The following is a 19,750-nucleotide window of genomic DNA, read 5'->3' on the forward strand; positions in this document are numbered from 1 at the left end:
GTAGTGAGAAGGGACAGGAACGTGAATGGAGTTGGTGTCTGCATGTACATACTTAAAGACACCAATTTCAAAAACCGTACTGACCTGCATCATGAAAATATTGAATCTGTGTGGGTTGAAATTCTTTTTGACAATGCTAAATCTGTAATAGTCGGGACAATCTATAGACCACCGGAACAGAGTGACTTTTATGATACATTAGATGGGTGTTTGGCTGATGTGGGGGATGTAGAGACAATTATTATTGGAGACTGGAACACGGATATGCAACGTAAAGACACGTCCGTCTTCAAGTCCTTCAGTAGGATTTGTGATCTGCACGGCTTCAGCCAGCTAATCACCCAACCCACCCGGGTATGTGAAACAACACAAACTACCATTGATCTCATTCTGACCTCTGACAAGTCCAGGATCTCCAGTAAAGGGGTTATAGCATGCGGTTTAAGTGATCATTATATGATATTCTGTACCCGCAAAAAGCTAAAACAAAGGGCCGGCTGTCACAAAACAGTCATATCTAGAGACCTCAAAAACTACTCTAGCGAGGCCTTTAACCTAGAACTGGAGAGCCTGGACTGGTCAGATGAGCTCAGTGGTACACAAGTTGAAGAAACATGGCTTGGTTTCAAAAACAAATTCTCTGCAATACTCAATGATTTGGCCCCCCTAAGAACAACCAGGGTAAAAAATCGCGCTGAGCCGTGGATGCACTCCGGCATACTGACCGCCATGAAAACCAGAGACAAAAAATGCTCTGAGTTTCATAAAAGTCAGTCAATGCTTTCCAAAAGCACGAGCAGTGAACTCCAGGCCCACGTGACTGAACTCAAAATTGAAAGAAACAGACTAAGAAATGACGTAAGCTCCATGATCAAAACTGCCAAAAAGAATTTCATCAATGTCAAAACTGAGGAAAACTAAAATAAACCCTGTGAACTTTGGAAATTACTCAATAACCAGCTTGGCTGCAGTAAAAAACTCAAAACGAGATTTTCGAACTTAAACATAAAGACAGATAACAGGCTCATCACAGACAAACTGGATGTGGACAAGTACTTGAACATTTTTTTCACAAACATAGCCACAACTCTTGTAAATAAATTACCCTCCCACTCAGGGCTTTTTGGTGTAGATCACATCATGACCTACTACAAAAACCTAGGGGAACGCAAAGATGATTTCAGTCTAGCAAGGATAACAACAGCAGAGGTACTCATTAAACTGAGCGCCCTCCAACCTAACAAGGCCACTGGCCACGACAATATCCCCTCCAAATTCCTCAGAGACACAGCAACCGCCATCTCACCAGTCATAGCTCACATAATTAACCTCTCCATAAAACAGGGAAAAGTACCCAAAGACTTCAAAATTGCAAGAGTAACCCCCCTGCACAAAAAGGGCAGTAAATTGGACCCAGGCAACTACCGCCCTGTTTCTAGACTTATCTCCATCTCGAAAGTCATGGAAAAAATAGTATATGAACAGGTCGAAAAGTACCTCGCGGAAAATAAACTAATCTATGAATTTCAATCTGGCTTTAGAACATCCCACTCCACTGACACATGCCTTCTTTATTTGAGCGACCACATCAAACAAGAGGTGGACGAGGGAAAATACTGCGGCATGGTGATGCTGGACCTACAAAAGGCTTTCGACACTGTCAATCACCCCATTCTGATTGACAAGCTAAAACCAATTGGTTTTGATAAACTATCGGTGAGCTGGATGCAATCCTACCTGGAGGGGAGAGAACAGATGGTGGAGGTAAACGGTACCATGTCCCCCCCCATCCCAGTGAGCTGTGGTGTTCCACAAGGAAGCATATTAGGTCCGTTACTGTTCCTAATTTATGTAAATGACATGTCATCAGCATGTGACTGCAACTTGTTCCTGTTCGCGGACGACTCAGCCCTGCTGGTCTCTGACAGGAACAGGTTGCAGGTTGAAAAAACCCTCAGCTCCGAGCTCGGCAGAATCTGCACCTGGCTCGCCGATAATAAATTATCATTACACCTGGGTAAAACAGAGTCCATTCTCTTCGGTTCGAAAACATAATCTCAGCAAATCCGACGACTTCTCAGTTGCAGTGGGTGACATTATTGTCACAAGTAAGAAGGAAATTACATACCTAGGATCTATTCTTGAGGCAAACCTCTCCTGTGACAAAATGGCATCCAATGTAATAAAAAAAATCAAAGAACTAGATTCCTATACCGGATCTCCTCTCTGGTAAACAAAAACACCCTGAAAACTCTGGCAGGAGCACTCATTCAAGGGTACTATGACTATGCTTGCACGTCATGGTACCATAGCACCTCCAAGGCGCTAAAAATAAAACTTCAAACATCGCAAAATAAACTGGTCAGACTACTGCTTGACCTTTCATCTAGAACCCACCTCACCTCTGCCCACTTTGACAACCTAGGATGGCTTAGAGTAGACGACAGAGTACAGCTACTTGCAATGGGCCTGGTCTACAAGATCCACTACACCTCTATGGTACCCATGTACATGTCAAAATTCTTCCCAAAGGTCAAGGAATACTATGATCATAACACCAGAGGGAGCTCCACAAATCATGTGAAACCCAGATTTGGCACAAAAAAGGGGGAATACACGTTTCGCAATTATGCCACATCAAGGTGGAACGCTCTTCCCACAACTGTAAAGGAAAGTAAAACTATACTTACCTTCAAAACCTCTCTTAAAGAGCACCTTCGGGGGAGAGCATTGCAAAACTGGCCCCGGTAATGGTACAAATCTCAACCTGTCGTTCAATGGACAGCTTCCCCCCCCCCATCTATGTATATACTCACATTTTAGACTCTGTTACTAACTGTATATCTGTAGACTTGGTATGTCTTAAATGTCCGGTTAGGATGTATTAGAACGAAATCTAAAATGAAAATTGTAAATAAGCAATCTGTATGTAAAAAACCACCTGTATGTAAATTGTAAATAAGCCATCTGTATGTCAAATATGTCTTATATGTCTTAAATGACATGATGAATTGGAAATGGGGGACCCTGATGTAAACAAGACGAAAGTCTTTCTCTGGTCTGCATCCCCTTAACAATTGTATGTTTTGAGCTGTACTGTACTGTACCCAATATACAAGCTGTTAATAAACTTTTCAATCAATCAATCAATCATCACTCATGCAGAGTCTAAAGAAGACCCGGAGTGTCTGAAAAGAAAATGTAGGGAGATGTGCAACCCTCAAACAAATGTCACTATGGAAAGACACAAGTTCAATACAAGGAATCAAAAAGTTGGTGAGTGAATTGAATCGTATGTCAGTGCTTTAAGGATCAAGGCAAAGAGCTGCAAATTTGGAAATCTCTATGAAGAACTAATCAGAGATAGACTGGTCTGTGGTATCAGTAATGACAACTTAAGGAAAATGCTCCTGAGAGACTGTGATTTAACCCTAATCAAGGCTATTAACATGTCAGATCCATGAGATGACTGAAGAGCACAATAAAACGCTAGCTCTGCCACACCACAGCACTCTGCCACAAATGTGGATTCAGTTCAGACTTACCAGAGAGGAATACGAAAATACGACAACAAAAGGAAACCTCAGGCAAATGGAGTTAGCTGTATTTCCAACTGCTACAACTGTGGAGGTAGTCATGCAGCAAAGAGGGACAACTGTCCAGCTAATGGTCAACAGTGTCATACCTGCAAAAAGTGGAATCATTTCAAGAAGTGTTGCAAGTCCATACAACAAACATATAACAAGCAAGGGCCCAGGAGGATAGTTCATCAACTAGAACCTGATCAAGCTGATACAACTACAGATGAAACATTCTATGTTGATGGCGTAACACTGCAAGTAAGTGTTGATGCAACTGATGCACAGATAGAAAAAAATGATGAGGCTTTTTCACTGTGCACATCAATGACAATGTAGTTGAGATGAAAGTAGACACTGGTGCGAAGTACAATGTTCTGTCAAAAATGTCATTCAATGTGATAAAAGGAGATTAACAAATACAGACGTGTTTTAAATCCACTAATCTTGTTGCATATGGTGGAAGCAAAATCAAAACTGCGGGTGTAGTCCGACTGCAGTGCCACCTAATGGGAAAAGTCCACACACTGCCATTCTACATTGTAGAAGAGGATGTCCTGCCACTGCTTGGGCTACGAACGTGCAGACGGATGGGACTAGTTTCATTCAGTGAAGCCGTTCATCAATTAAGCCCCACTGAAGATGATTTTTCAGTTGAGATCCAAACAGAATACAGCGATCTCTTCTCTGATGAGCTTGGAAATCTACCTGTGACGTACTCCATGACCCTCGACCCAGATGTAAAACCAGTCGTTCGTCCTGCACATCGCATACCTGTGGCTATGAAAGACAGAGTCAAAGCTGAACTCGACAAGATGCAGGAACTGGGCGTCATCATTCCTGTCTCAGAGCCCACTGATTGGGTGTCCTCTATGGTAGCCACTAGCAAAAAGGACAAACAAGAAATCAGGATATGCATTAATCCACTCGACCATAAGTCTTCCATGTTAACCACTTTCAGCTCCCCTTGTGGTCGTTACAGATTTCTAAGAATGCCACAGCGGAATCAATTCTGCCAGCGAGGTGTTCCAGCGCCCCGTGGAACAGATTTTCGCTGGATACCCCTGTGAAATCATCGTTGATGATATCATTATTGCAGGTAAAGATGTTGCAGAGCACGACGCCAACCTGAGAAAAGTGCTTAACAGGGTCAGGGAGGTTAATTTAAGGTTTAACCCCCTCAAGTGCAAGTTCAGGCTAAGCCATGTTTTCACCAGTGAGGGACTCAAAGCAGATCCTTCCAAAACAAGTGCTATTAGTGAGATGCCAGTGCCAGCAGACGTCCCAGCCTTACAAATATTTCTGGGGATGGTCAACTACCTTGGAAAGTTCATACCAAACTTCAGCCAGCTGTCAGCTCCACTATGGCAGCTCACACATAAAGACACAGAATGGACATGGCATGAACAGCAGCAGAAAGCTTTTGAAGATTTAAAGAAACGCATGTCTTGCCCACCGGTGTTGCTATACTATGATGTTGACAAGCCAGTGACACTTACCTGTGACGCTTCACAGTACGGACTCGGTGCAGCGTGTTTGCAGGAAGGAAAACCTGTAGCGTATGTTTCGCGTACGCTAACTGAAACAGAAACCAGATATGCTCAAATCGAAAAGGAGTTGTTGGCAGTGGTCTTTGCATGTCACTATTGAAACAGACCACCAGCCCCTCGTCACCATACTAAAAAAGCCCATACACACAGCACCTGCAAGACTACAAAGAATGATGCTACGACTACAAAAGTACGACATCACTCTTGTGTACAAATGCGGAAAGCAAATGTTCCTGGCTGACACTTTGTCACGAGCTCCCCGCAGCTCCACAGTTCAGCAAGCTGAAGAAGAGGACAACTTCGACCTAATGACTGTTAACTACATATCTTCTTCTCGCTTAGAAGAGTTAGAGAGGCACACCGCTGAAGACATGACTCTGCAAACACTCAGCACCACTATCAGACACGGGTGGTCGCCCAAACAGCATAATCTTCCACATGCCATATTTTCGTTTCAGAGACGAACTGATTGTTGAAAATGGAGTAATAATGAAGGATCACAAAGCAGTTATTCCTCTATCACTACAGAAAGAATACATCAGCATCATGCACAGAGGACATCCTGGTGAAGAAGCTACAAAGCGGAGAGCACGTGGCATTGTTTTCTGGCCAACTATGACAGACAACATTCACACAGAAATACAGTCATGCTCAGTGTGTAACAGCACAAAACCACACCAGCAGAAAGAACCACTCAATCTGCATCCAGTTCCAGACCTGCCGTGGTCAACTGTAGCAACTGACATCTTTGAGTGGCACAATCAGCAATACTTAGTGCTAGTGGACTCATATTCAGGCTGGTATGAGATAGACGTGCTTCGTGATATCACTGCAGCAACAGTCATTGCAAAGCTGAAAATACATTTCTCAGTTCATGGAACACCTCACACCCTCATGTCAGACAATGGGAGGCAGTTTACTAGCCAGCGCTTTAAAGACTTTGCTTCACAGTGGGACTTCACTCATATTACCAGCAGCCCTGAGTATCCCCAGTCCAACGGGCTAGCTGAACGGGCTGTGCGCAGTGCTAAGCAGCTCATGGAGAAATCTCATAGAGATGGAACTGATGTTTTTCTTAACCTATTAAACATCAGGAATGTACCACGTGACACAACATTAGGATCTCCTGCACAGAGACTGATGTCGAGACAAACACGTACAATACTCCCAGTCTCGGTGAAGCTGCTTGAGCCAGACATGCGTCATCCACAAGAGGTAAAAGCCCAGCTTCTAAACAAGAGGCTGTATCAAAAACAGTGCTATGATAAGTCAAGCCGACCACTACAACCTTTGATGGAAGGTCAGGTTGTTAGGATGCAGACCCCACAAGGTTACAACAGGACTGGAATTATTCAACAGATTTGCAAGGAACCCCGGTCATACGTTGTCCACTCAGACGGGAAGCTGTACAGAAGGAATCGTAAGCACATTCTGCCTGTAGCTGAGCCTGTCCCGTCACACACCTCCACAAGTGACACTGATCATCAGGACACAGCACTTGAGTTTACAGATTGTAACACGCACACACAGGAATCACTGAACAGTGAACACATGAGGGCTGATGTTCCCACAGCTAAACTGCTGTCAGACACTGAGAGTGTCTACAGGACACGCTCAGGCCGTGCTACCAAGCCTAATCCCAAATACAGAGACTGAAGCTTTGTCATGTATGCATAAGCATACCACTCTGAGAACAATGACTCTAAACTGTTAGTTCACACAGTTATGCCATATTGAGACTTAAAGTTTTGTTTCACAGTGCAAATGTATTCTATTTTAGTAATCTACTTTGTTACTGTAGTAACTACTGAGTTAATTGCTACACGCATTCTTTGAGATAGCCTCTGTGTTCATCAGTTACTAAATGCACACATAGTTTGATAATGTAGTGAAAGTACTTGAGTTTGGTTAGCAAAGCACATGTAAATATGTTGCTTATAGACGACTACTGAATGCACAAGTCAAGTTTAACCTGTTTGTATTATACTTAAAAATATGTTTGTAAAGGGGGAAAAAGTATTGAGATATAGAGTAGTAAAGTTTCTAAATACTAGAAGTTTGAACTCCTACCCTTTTTCCTTGCTGCGTTCCTTTGTGATCTGACTGAGGCCGCTTTTCTAGGAGTCCCAGATGGTGACTTTCTCTCACGTTTGGGGTAATGTTTCTTGCCAGCTTTACTTAGAGGCTCATAATCCGAATCATGATCATCGTTATCCAGGGATTCTGTGTAAATAATGATAGTTACAATTACGTGTCTGCTACAGAGAACAGCACCTTTCTGTTACATGTCAATGTAGAGAACACACACTGACTGGCCACTTTATTAGGTTCATCTGTTCAACTGCTTGTTAATACAAATATCTAATCAGCCAATCACATGGCAGCAACTCAATGCATTATATAGACATGGTCAAGACGACCTGGTGAAGTTCAAACAGAGCATGAGAAAGGGGAAGAAAGGTGATTTAAGTGACTTTGAACATGGCATGGGTGTTGTGCCAGACGGCTGGTCTGAGTATTTCATAAACTGCTGATCTACTGGGATTATCACACACAACCATCTCAAGGGTTTACAGAGAATGGTCCGAAAAGGGAAAATATCCAGTGAGCGGCAGTTCTCTGGGCAAAAATGCCTTGTTGATGCCAGAGGTCAGAGGAGAATGGCCAGACTGGTCCAAGATGATAGAAAGGCAACAGTAACTAAAAGAACCACTCGTTACAACCAAGGTATGCAGAGGACCATCTCTGAACGCACAACATGTGGAACCTTGAAGCAGAGGGGCTACAGCAGCAGAAGACCACACAGGTTGCCACTCCTGTCAGCTACGGACAGGAAACTAAGGCTACAATTTGCACAGGCTGAACAAAATTGGACAATAGAAGATTGGAAAAATGTTGCCTGGTCTGATGAGTCTCGATTTCTACTGCAACATTAGGACCACAGGGTCAGAGTTTGGTGTAAACAACATGAAAGTATGGATCCATCCTGGCGTCTATCAACGGTTCAGGCTGGTGGTGAAGGTGTAATGGTGTGGGGGATATCTTCTTGGCATACTTTGGGCCCCTTGGGCATGGTTAAAACGCCACAGCCTGCCTGAGTATTTTTGCTGACCATGTCCATCCCTTTATGACCACAGTGTAACCATCTTCCAGCAGGATAACGTGCCATGTCACAAAGCTCAAATCATCTCCAACTGGTTTCTTGAACATGACAATGAGTTTACTGCCACTAAAATGGCCTCCACAGTCAGCAGATCTCAATCCAATAGAGCACCTTTGGGATTTGGTGGAACGAGAGATTTGCATCATGGATGTGCAGCCGACCAATCAGCAGCAACAGCGTGATTGCCATCATGTCAATATGGACCAAAATCTCTGAGGAATGTTTCCAGCACCTTGTTGAGTCTATGCCACAAAGAATTAAGGTGAAGCTGAAGGCAAAAGGGGGTCCAACCCGGTACTAGCAAGGTGTACCTAATAAAGTGGCTGGTGAGTGTATGTTACCTTTCTTCTTCAAATCAACCTATTTTATGAAGAACTAATCTAGCTTTTACCTAATTTACCTTTTATTGTGGCCAGCCTAAGGCACACCTGTGCAATAATCATGCTGTCTAATCAGCATCTTGATATGCCACACCTGTGAGGTGGGATGGATTATCTCGGCGAAGGAGAAGTGCTCACTATCACAGATTTGTGAACAATATTTGAGAGAAATGGTTATTGTGTGTATATAGAAAATGTTTTAGATCTTTGAGTTCATCTCATGAAAAATGGGAGCAAAAACAAAAGTGTTGCATTTATATTTTTGTTCAGTGTAATAGGGCCGTGGGTCCACGCAAATCTGGATCAGCTCCGTTGTTCCCCCGTTTTTAGAGATTTGGGTACGGAGGAAAAGAGAGAGGGTTTTGTTTTCTGACACTTTGTGAGTTCTCTGACACACCGGGGACACAAAAAGACATCAAAAAGTGCATTTTGCATGACAGGTCCCCTTTAATGCTTTGAAGATTATGAATTAACAATGTAAATGTGGTACAGTGTGTGGGTGTGTGTTGTACAGTGTGTAGCTGCATGTGTAGATGCGGCAGACAGACGGGTCTCAGTTGGTTTGGTTTCTCTGCTTACTTTTAATAATTGTAAATAAAAATGTTGGGCCGTAATTTCAATTCCCCATAGCGACCAGAGAGAGGGAGGGGGGACTGGATATATCCAGTCTCTGACAGTGTTATGTTATTATGAGAGTGCCCTCATACTTTGTTTGTTTCTGAAATTGTATATATATATTTATATGAATATATATATATATATATATATACATATATATATACACATATATATATATATACACACAGGTAGCCATACTGCTATGGCTACCTGTGAATCAGCAGTTCTCTTCATGGTGGCTCCAACACTGTCGGCAGGCCCTTTCCCGTGACCAGCTTCCAGGACCCTCTAGCAATACAGTCTGTGAGCAAAACACATGGCTATAGGAATAGCTTTGCAAACATAATATTTTGCATAAAACCCCAAACGGTGTACTTTATTTAAGAGATGATGTGTTCCATTCTTAAAGTTACACACTGATGTTCAGGCTTTAGAACACTTTTATTTCAAAATGATGGGATTTAATTACTTACCATTCCATTTTGTCACTACCAAAATGATCATGTCACCACCAAAACGTTACCATATGTTTCGGTAGTGACTATTTCGGTAGTTACAATTCTAGATAACTTTGAGCATAACTAAAGAATGCCAGCAAGCACATGGCTAGCACACGTCTTTGAAGAGGTGTACACCATGGTGTACACACATGAAAACATAGTAATAATAAGTTACTTATTTGAAGAGAATAATTGTTCGGTAGTGTCAATTCTTAAGGTTACACGCCGAATTTCAGATTTTGGAACAGATTTCTTTCAAAAGTATATGGGGTTTAGCTACTTACCATCCAGCGATGAGGTACAGAAGTGTCACTGCCTGATCCAAAATGCAGGGGTGAATCTTCCAACTTCTGTTTAAACTTTATCATAAAGATCTTTGAAATACATCATTGAAAAAAAACATCTTCAAAAAAATGTTCTAAGTGGTATTTATATTTACAGAAATTGAAATTTAGATGTCAGGGTTTGGGACAGCTACTTCCCAATAGAAAGTACCCTATAAATGTTGCTTTTGTATATAGTTAGCTTACCACTATCTAATTAAATGTATTTTTAAATAGACCATAAAATACTCTTAGTAAATATCTGTATGAATACTTAATTGTTTTGTTAAAGCGTTTTTCTCTTGTTGTAGGACCGCACTTTGAACTAACTCACCATAAAGAAAAAGATAATACAAAAAAATTAATTGTATTCTCTACAAGGTTCATTTGCAAAATCTTAGCTATCCAGCCCTTTATTCTGTTGCATGAAACACCAATACATAGCCTATCATTTTATTTTATATTTCTCCATAGGGCAGTAACAATCCATTGTTTTTTCTAACGTTTCTCAACATGATTATTTTCAATCCATTTCTAGATGGGTTTTGATAAAATAAAAAGAATACAATTTAGAGATGTTTTGTAATACTTTCAAAAATGAATTGTGTAAAACAGTCAATATATTTATTTTCTTATTATTAATGTAAAGTTATTCTAGAATATTGACCGTTTCCGCCATGACGTGTTCTCCGTTGCCACAGTAACCATTTGTTTTGTACATTACATTTGAGAGGCAGTTCGGTCGTCGAAACAATAGACGGTATCCACACTTACACTTTTATCCGGGTGTTTTTCAACTGCAAGTAACAAGGTATGGTATTAAATGACTTTTTTAAAAGTATTGTTATAAGGCTAGTGAGAAAAAAACACGTTTCTCATGTCCGTTTGACACCAAGATAACAGTTAAAATAGTATAAACCACGTTATTTGGGGCTTGCTAACGTAAACAAAACATGTAACGGTTTAAAATGTTAGCTATCTACAAACAATTGTCTGGGCTATTTAACTAGCCAACATAACGTTTGTCATGGTTTAATGTATGTTCAATTTCATCAATCATCAACTCTCGAATCAATATGATCCATATTATGCCTTTTACAAAGAAAGATTGCATTTTGATTTTGATGAATTGTATAAATTGAACTTTAACATTTGGTTTAAACGTTTTTTTTTATTGATTTAATTGTGAAGACCTTCAAGAAATATTTGTAAAAATACTTTTTAGAGAAGGGAAGGAAACACAACCTTAACAGGTTATTCTAATACTTTTTTACTGTACTGTATTTCTATGTTTCTGTAGTGACAATTTTTGGGAGAGGAAAAACATTCCAACACAGTCTGAAAATACAATGACGGTTATTTTTACTAGATATGTGTACTTTAGATATGGTACAATATACGGACAAAGTTTTGGGGATAAAACATACAACATTTCAAAATATATCCAACCTGACTTTGAACCAATTCGGTAGAATGGCCCATATAACAACTATATAACAATTCTTAAATAGGCTACAAAGTATACACCAGAGAGGGGAGCTGGACTCTATGTCTATATTAATGATGCTTGGTACTCAAACATACTCAAAGTTGATCGACAATGCTTACTTGATGTCTTTTTTTTCCTTTAAAATATTTCTATTAATTTTCAAACAAGAGTTGTTATACAATGTAGAATATACTCTTACAGTGGCAGGTCGTATTTAGGCAAACGTCAAATGTTCTATGGCAAAAAATTGCCATAATATCTGTCCAGAGAATTCAATATCCATACTGTATGTTGCTGCTTGTAAAAATGATCAATTAAAAAATGTGTTATCATTTTGTATTAATGATAATAATTGAAACTTGATCCCTGAACATAAAGAAATGTTGGTTTCTAGTTCCATCTCATATCAACCAACTAAGGTAGGATGCAATACATTTGCACTGGATGTGTTTATGTCTTAATTTCCCTTTACTTTAGAAGTGCTTTCCTTCATCTTTCAACATAAGGCAGCCACATTTCCAATCATTTCATATATGTTTTTAGTGACCTACCAGAGGAGCATAATGTCTACCCCGGACCGTAGCATCGAGCAGTGTGTTGGACCTGATCTTGAGAATATCGAGGTGATGCGGAACCACTCTGTGCTCTTCAGAGCAGAATGCAAGAGGCTCATCCAGGATACTGACAAAGCGTGCAAACGCATGCAAAATGATGACAACAGGCAACTAGGTAAGTAGGAAGACAAATAAACACTGTGTTTAGCTCATAATGTTGTAAAGACCACAGAGCTGAACTGTTTTTCTTCCTCCCCCCCCCTGCTGTTCAGATCAGCGGGTCAGAGACATCCAGTTTCTGAAGAAGGAGTTGGAGCTGAAGCTGGAGGAGATTATCCTGGAGATCGATGTCCTCATAGAGTTGCAGAGGAGAGTGGGGAAAGCCCTGGGGGCCTGCGGAGAGCCTCTGAGGGTCACCGTGGTCTGTCTGGAGGAGAGGTGAGCAGTGGTGTGAAGTAAAGTACATCTACTCAAGAACTGTACTTAAGTAACATTTACATTTTGGCTACTTTGTACTTCTACCCCACTACAATTCAGAGGTTAATGGTTTACTCCACTACATTTTTTAAATACCGTTAGTTACTTTTCAAATGTTGATTCATGATTTGATTTATATTCAACACTTAAATCAGACTTTAGTTCCACCTGGAGTAAATCCACCAGCTACCCTGCAGTATACAAAGTCATTCAAACTAGCTGCACCTTCACCAGCTTTGAGAACACTTTCATGATCAATCATTATAAAACATATCATATATATTATTCTGAAATGGACCAATCTGCACAATGACTACTTTTACTTTTGGTACTTTTACTATATTTAGATGCAAATACTTTTGCACTTTTACTTGATTAACATTTACAATTCAGGACTTTTACTTGTAACAGAGTATTCCTACACTCTGGTACTTCTACTTAACATAAGTATAATATACTTCTCTAACCTCTGAAGGTGAGGCTTGAACCATCAGGAGAAACATGCACAATATGGATTGGGAGCTATTGCTAGTTTTCGGTATCATGAAGTTCTAACTTTTACACTACTTTCTCTAACTATGAAGTTTACATGTTAAAAAAAACAATATCAGTAAGGATGAAGGTGATAATTGTTTTTTGTTGTTCCCTGGTTTTCAGAATGAAACGTGTTCCTCCTGAGAGGCTCCATGACGAGGTGGACAGAGAGCTGCTGAGGGAGAGGGGGGGTGATCGAGGGAGTGGCTTCCCTTCTGCACCGTGTAGCCGAGCAGATCACTGAGCAGATACGGTAGGGAAGAAGAACTCTGTATGATCTATACAGGGGACCTTACCTTTCTAACGTAAATTGTCTATAAAACTGATAAGAAAATCGAATCACAAATACGTGGCACGGAAAATGAACATGTTGCTTCGTGTTCCAGATTGAATCGATCCATTAAGTACCATCTGGAGCAGGATCTGAAGGAAAAGTTTGCAGCTCAGTGCATCGACAACTCGTGTGCCTTAATGACCGCTCACTCCACCAATAACCAGCAGAGGCCCAAAAACACCCAAACTCTTCTGCAGAGGTAAACCATAAAGCCAGGAAAACAATATAACATCTGTGTAAAGGCAGTTTCTAAGCTATTTTGACATTCATGATTTCAATTAATTACATTACAGCACAGAACAAAAATACATTTTGTTAGCTCCAGGTCTGTATAAGTTGTTTTAAACTCCCTCCTCTCTCAGCTTCACTGTGACTCCAGAGCAGTGGGAGAACATTTCGGACATCAACATGGCCAAAGCAGAGCAGCAGCAGGTCAACTCTCTGTCCCTGAGGGCCATGGTGGAGTCTCTCCTGGAGCAGACGCTGGCCGACATGCAGAAGCAGTTCCAGGCCACCACAGAAACATTTCAGCTCAACGTCCAGGAGATCAAGTCTGCAAAGGGACTGATGGAGGATCAGCTGGCTAAGGTAATGCAGATAAATGTGAGGTGTGTATTCGGCAGAAAGAGGTGAAAGGAAGTGGGAGGCAACTGTTGTAAAAGAGAAGAACTGGCTTGATTTATCATGTCAGTATTGATTTTTATTAAAGGAACAGTCCCATCAAAAGCATATTTCTCCTTTTACCTGAAGTGCTATTTATCAATCTAGATTGTTTTGGGGTAAGTTGTCAATTGTAGAGATAAGCCCATAGTGATGTCTTACAATTAACCAAGCAAAAATAATACCCAGTCAAATAGTCCACTGACTTTGTTGTGAGTTGCAGATTAAATTAGGAAAAAAAATTGCCGAATTGAAGATGCACGCTCCCTTGGGGGAAGTTTGGTCAAAAGAAAGTAGTTGCTTTTGAGTTTTTTTTAATGTATTTTTTTGGAGCTTTTGACCACCATCTGCCATTAAACTGGAGAGAAGGCAGACATCTCTACAGCAAATATCTCCAACGCTTGCAATTCACACCAAAAGAATGTAGATTGATAAATAGCACTTGAAGTAAGATTAAACATATTACTTTTTTATTTTGAGGATGACGGCCCATTAAACATGGCCACCATCGTCGCAAGGATCCTGGAGGGGCCCTGGGAGTACGCTTATCCAGTCTACATGTGTTTTGTAGACTTGGAGAAGGCGTATGGCCGAGTTCCCAGGGAGTTACTGTGGGAGGTGCTGCGGGAGTATGGGGTGAGGGGGTCTCTACTCAGGGCCATCCAATCTCTGTACTCCCAAAGCGAGAGCTGTGTCCGGGTCCTCTGCAGTAAGTCGGACCCATTTCCGGTGAGGGTTGGCCTCCGCCAGGACTGCGCTTTGTCACCAATCCTGTTTGTAATATACATGGATCGGATTTCGAGGCGTAGTCATGGGGGAGGGGGTCTGCAGTTTGGTGGACTAAGGATTGCACCACTGCTTTTTGCAGATGATGTGGTTCTAATGGCTTCATCGGTCTGCGACCTTCAGCACTCACTGGATCGGTTCGCAACCGAGTGTGAAGCGGCTGGGATGAGGATCAGCACCTCCAAATCTGAGGCCATGGTTCTCAGCAGGAAACCGATGGACTGTCCACTCCAAGTAGGGAATGAGTCCTTACCCCAAGTGAAGGAGTTCAAGTATCTCGGGGTCTTGTTCTCGAGTAAGGGAACAATGGAGGGTGAGATGGGCCGGAGAATCGGAGCAGCGGGAGCGGTACTGCAGTCGCTTTACCGCACCGTTGTGACGAAAAGGGAGCTGAGCCAGAAGGCAAAGCTCTCTGTCTACCGGGCCATTTTCGTTCCTACCCTCACCTATGGTCATGAAGGATGGGTCATGACCGAAAGAATGAGATCGCGGATACAAGCGGCCGAGATGGGTTTTCTCCGCAGGGTGGCTGGTGTCTCCCTTAGGGATAAGGTGAGAAGTTCGGTCATCCGGGAGGGACTCCTCCTTCGTGTCGAAAGGAGCCAGTTGAGGTGGTTCGGGCACCTAGTTAGGATGCCACCTGGGCGCCTCCCTAGGGAGGTGTTCCAGGCACGTCCAGCTGGGAAGAGACCAAGGGGTAGACCTAGGACCAGGTGGAGGGATTATATCTCTTCGCTGGCCTGGGAGCGCCTTGGGATCCCCCAGTCAGAGCTGGTTGATGTCGCCAGGGAAAGGAAAGTTTGGGGCTCTCTGCTGGAACTGCTACCCCCGCGACCCGACCACGGATAAGCGGGAGAAGATGGATGGATGGACCATCATCACTTGCCCAGATGATCCTTTCATTAAGAATAGACAGAACAAAAAGAAAGAAGTATTAATATCAGATTAGCGATTTCCTCTTATTTCACCATTAAATGAAAACACAGGTTGACCGGGTGTCTCTCCTCTCTCCCCTCTTTCCTCTCTAGATTCTGTTTGAGTTTGCCAGCGAGCAGAGGACCAGAGAGGACCTGCAGGTGGCCGTCTCAGACAGCGAGCACGTCCTGAGTTTGGCTCAGGCCCGGCTGGTGCTGCGCCGCCAGAGGCCGGGCAAAGAGCAGTGCCACGACCCGGCCCAGAACCAGCTGCTGGCCGAGGTGCAGCAGCTCAACGCTCACATCAACAGGTGAGGGCAGGGCTGCAGGATAGATTTGGCTAAATTGTATTTGAGTGAGCACATCAACAGTGTGTGTAAATGTGTAATCTGTAAACATAAAACATTTTCCACAAATATTTTAAAAAATGTATAAACTCGCCAAACTAATAATAAATAATAAATTATAATAATAAAACCAATATGCAAATATAAAAACGAATTACACAAAAGGAAAACTTATCTGTGAACTGTGATCTTTTTATTGTGAATCAAATGGCATTTGTGGATGTCTATTCTCTGCTATTGTTCAAGTTTTGGATAGGTTTTATTTGCCAGGCAAAAACAAATCTTAAAATAAATAAAACAAAGTGGAAATAATCAAACATTATGATGATGCAAATAGAAATGTTAACATGTTAAAAAACATTGTAAAAAGTGAAAGAAAGCCTGTCAATTTTATTTTTCTTATAATTTCTTTTACCTACCATGTTGTCTGATTTAGATGGATTACGTAGTAGATCCATGCCATTTCTGATTCCAAAAATAAATATGGTAACTTCTTCCAGTATTGGCTGATGTAGGCTATTGTTCAGAGATGTTTTCAGTCGTCTCCAGCGAGTCATTGTGTGTCTCTCTCTCTGCGCTCTCAGACTGCGCGAGGCGGCGTCCCGCTCTGAGGAGCAGCAGAGGGCTCTGGTGCGCTGCCAGCTGGAGCTGCAGGAGAACATCGAGAGGAAGGGCAGCTCGCTGTACATCGACGAGGTCGTCTGTGCCCAACACAGGGAGCCCATCATCATACATAACTTCTGAACCACCGGAAATTATTGAAATAAAAGTCACTTAAAATAATATGTATTTCTACTTCATATGATACTTCATCATTATTACTCATGGTTATACTGCTCTAAACCATCACGAAAATAGTTTACATTTGACCTTATAAAGAAAAACCTTGAAGATTTGTTTTAACATTCAAATATGGATAGAAAATCTTTATATTTTACTCAATGATGTGCAACGAAACTACTTTCACCTATTGGTTGAAATTGCTTGAAACACAAAAGTTACTCAGGTAAGCAATATCTAATGTGTTCCCTCTTTTTCTAAATTACAAGATGAAGAAAATGCAATAGTCTACACATGCACAGGGAGATGATGTACAGAGTTTGTAATAACGTGCATCTGCAATATGTTATGTATTTGAGATAAATTAATCTCATATTTGGTAAGGTTTTTACTTTAATATGTTAACTTCGACAGCACCTGATCCATTTTAACATGTCTTTTTTACTGTCAAAGTAGCCTTATACGATGCATATTCAAAACAAGCTATTTGCATCGTTTAGTAACTGTGTTTGTTATCAGTTGTTTCAATTTGGATACAATACATTAGATTTACATAATTTCCCCCTGGGATTAATAAAGTGTTTTGATTGATATTCTGAGCTGTTTTCTCTCCAACAACTACTGAAAGTAGAAGGTCAGGATCCTCTCTATGGAGCACCTGTAGAAGGTCAGTATGCTCTCTATGGTGCACCTGTAGAAGGTCAGGATGCTCTCTATGATGCACCTGTAGAAGGCCAGGATACTCTGGTGCACCTGTAGAAGGTCAGGATCCTCTCTATGGAGCACCTGCAGAAGGTCAGGATGCTGTCTATGGTGCACCTGTAGAAGGTCAGGATGCTCTCTATGGTGCACCTGTAGAAGGTCAGGATCCTCTCTATGGTGCACCTGTAGAAGGTCAGGATCCTCTCTATGGTGCACCTGTAGAAGGTCAGGATGCTCTCTATGGTGCACCTGTAGAAGGTCAGGATGCTCTCTATGGTGCACCTGTAGAAGGTCAGGATGCTCTCTATGATGCACCTGTGGAAGGTCAGGATGCTCTCTATGATGCACCTGTAGAAGGTCAGGATGCTCTCTATGGTGCACCTGTAGGTCAGGATGCTCTCTATGATGCACCTGTGGAAGGTCAGGATCCTCTCTATGGTGCACCTGTAGAAGGTCAGGATGCTCTCTATGATGCACCTGTAGAAGGCCAGGATACTCTGGTGCACCTGTAGAAGGTCAGGATCCTCTCTATGGTGCACCTGTAGAAGGTCAGGATCCTCTCTATGGTGCACCTGTAGAAGGTCAGGATGCTCTCTATGGTGCACCTGTAGAAGATCAGGATCCTCTCTATGGTGCACCTGTAGAAGGTCAGGATCCTCTCTATGGTGCACCTGTAGAAGGTCAGGATCCTCTGGTGCACCTGTAGAAGGTCAGGATGCTCTCTATGGAGCACCTGTAGAAGATCAGGATCCTCTCTATGGTGCACCTGTAGAAGGTCAGGATCCTCTCTATGGTGCACCTGTAGAAGGTCAGGATGCTCTCTATGGTGCACCTGTAGAAGGTCAAGATCCTCTCTATGGTGCACCTGTAGAAGGTCAGGATGCTCTCTATGATGCACCTGTAGAAGGTCATGGATCCTCTCTATGGTGCACCTGTAGAAGGTCAGGATGCTCTCTATGATGCACCTGTAGAAGGCCAGGATACTCTGGTGCACCTGTAGAAGGTTAGGATCCTCTCTATGGTGCACCTGTAGAAGGTCAGGATGCTCTCTATGGTGCACCTGTAGAAGTAGCAGAGTATCCTGGAGTCCATGTTGAACCTCCTCAGCCTGTGGAGGAAGAAAAGCCGCTGTCGAGCTTTTTTGGTGATGGTGTTAGTGTGATGAGTCCATGTCAGGTCCTCAGTGATGTGGACATGTGGCTGCATTTCCCCCTTTAGAAAAACGATTTCAGGATTGGGGTCTAATCGCCAAACACTTAACATTGATCATATGACATGTATCAATAAATGTTCTTTAAACAAAATGAAGTCTCTCCTGATTGAACTGTCTGGACCCCATCCTCAACTTTTTTTCAAACCATAACATGCCTTCATAGGGCTTTCCTGTTGATCATGTTTGGTGGATTTTTTAATAGAATAATTGTAATCAATATTATATTACCTTTTAATCTATATAAGCATAAAACAACACTAAAATAAACACTACAGTACAACTTGTTTGTTTTTTGAAAAAACACAGGCTAGATACATATACAATTATAATTAATAAAATTAATACAACTGTTAATTTGATTAGAGCTTTGGCACATATCTTTATTTATATATGTACACTGAACAAAAATATAAATGCAACACTTGTTTTTACTCCTATCTAAAACATTTTCTATATACACAAAATAACCATTTCTCTCAAATATTGTTCACAAATCTAAAAAAATCTGTGATAGTGAGCACTTCTCCTTTGCCGAGATAATCCATCCCACCTCACAGGTGTGGCATATCAAGATGCTGATTATACAGCATGATTATTTCCATAGGTGTGCCTTAGGCTGGCCACAATAAAAGGCCACTCTGAAACGTGCAGTTTTGCTTTATTGGGGGGTCCGAAAACCAGTCAGTATCTGGTGTGACCACCATTTGCCTCACGCAGTGCAACACATCTCCTTCGCATAGAGTTGATCAGGTTGTTGATTGTGGCCTGTGGAATGTTGGTCCACTCCTCTTCAATGGCTGTGCGAAGTTGCTGGATATTGGCAGGAACTGGAACACGCTGTCGTATAC

At 41.8% G+C, this 19,750-nt stretch overlaps 2 protein-coding genes across 2 annotated transcripts in view; one reads left to right on the forward strand and one right to left on the reverse strand.

Annotated features, from left to right (window-relative positions):
- Positions 1-9,523, reverse strand: part of LOC117536664 (nucleolar protein dao-5-like) — a 36,471-nt gene extending 26,948 nt beyond the window's left edge. The window contains exons 1-3 of the mRNA XM_034201616.1: positions 9,500-9,523; positions 8,633-8,651; positions 7,199-7,351 (exon numbers count right to left, since the gene is read on the reverse strand). Coding sequence (XP_034057507.1) covers positions 7,199-7,351; positions 8,633-8,651; positions 9,500-9,523 — 196 coding nt within the window. The remainder of the gene's footprint in view (positions 1-7,198; positions 7,352-8,632; positions 8,652-9,499) is intronic.
- tekt1 (tektin 1) lies at positions 4,300-17,619 on the forward strand. Its single transcript, XM_034201655.1, is given in 9 exon segments — positions 4,300-4,677; positions 12,145-12,330; positions 12,428-12,593; positions 13,290-13,353; positions 13,355-13,419; positions 13,553-13,699; positions 13,863-14,088; positions 15,975-16,171; positions 16,792-17,619. Coding segments are annotated over 8 exon segments (1,191 nt in total). The 5' UTR covers positions 4,300-4,677; positions 12,145-12,164; the 3' UTR covers positions 16,952-17,619.
- The last annotated feature ends 2,131 nt before the right edge of the window (positions 17,620-19,750 follow it).

The sequence above is a fragment of the Gymnodraco acuticeps genome, unplaced genomic scaffold, assembly GCF_902827175.1.
Source record: "Gymnodraco acuticeps unplaced genomic scaffold, fGymAcu1.1, whole genome shotgun sequence".
NCBI classification, from domain to species: domain Eukaryota; kingdom Metazoa; phylum Chordata; class Actinopteri; order Perciformes; family Bathydraconidae; genus Gymnodraco; species Gymnodraco acuticeps.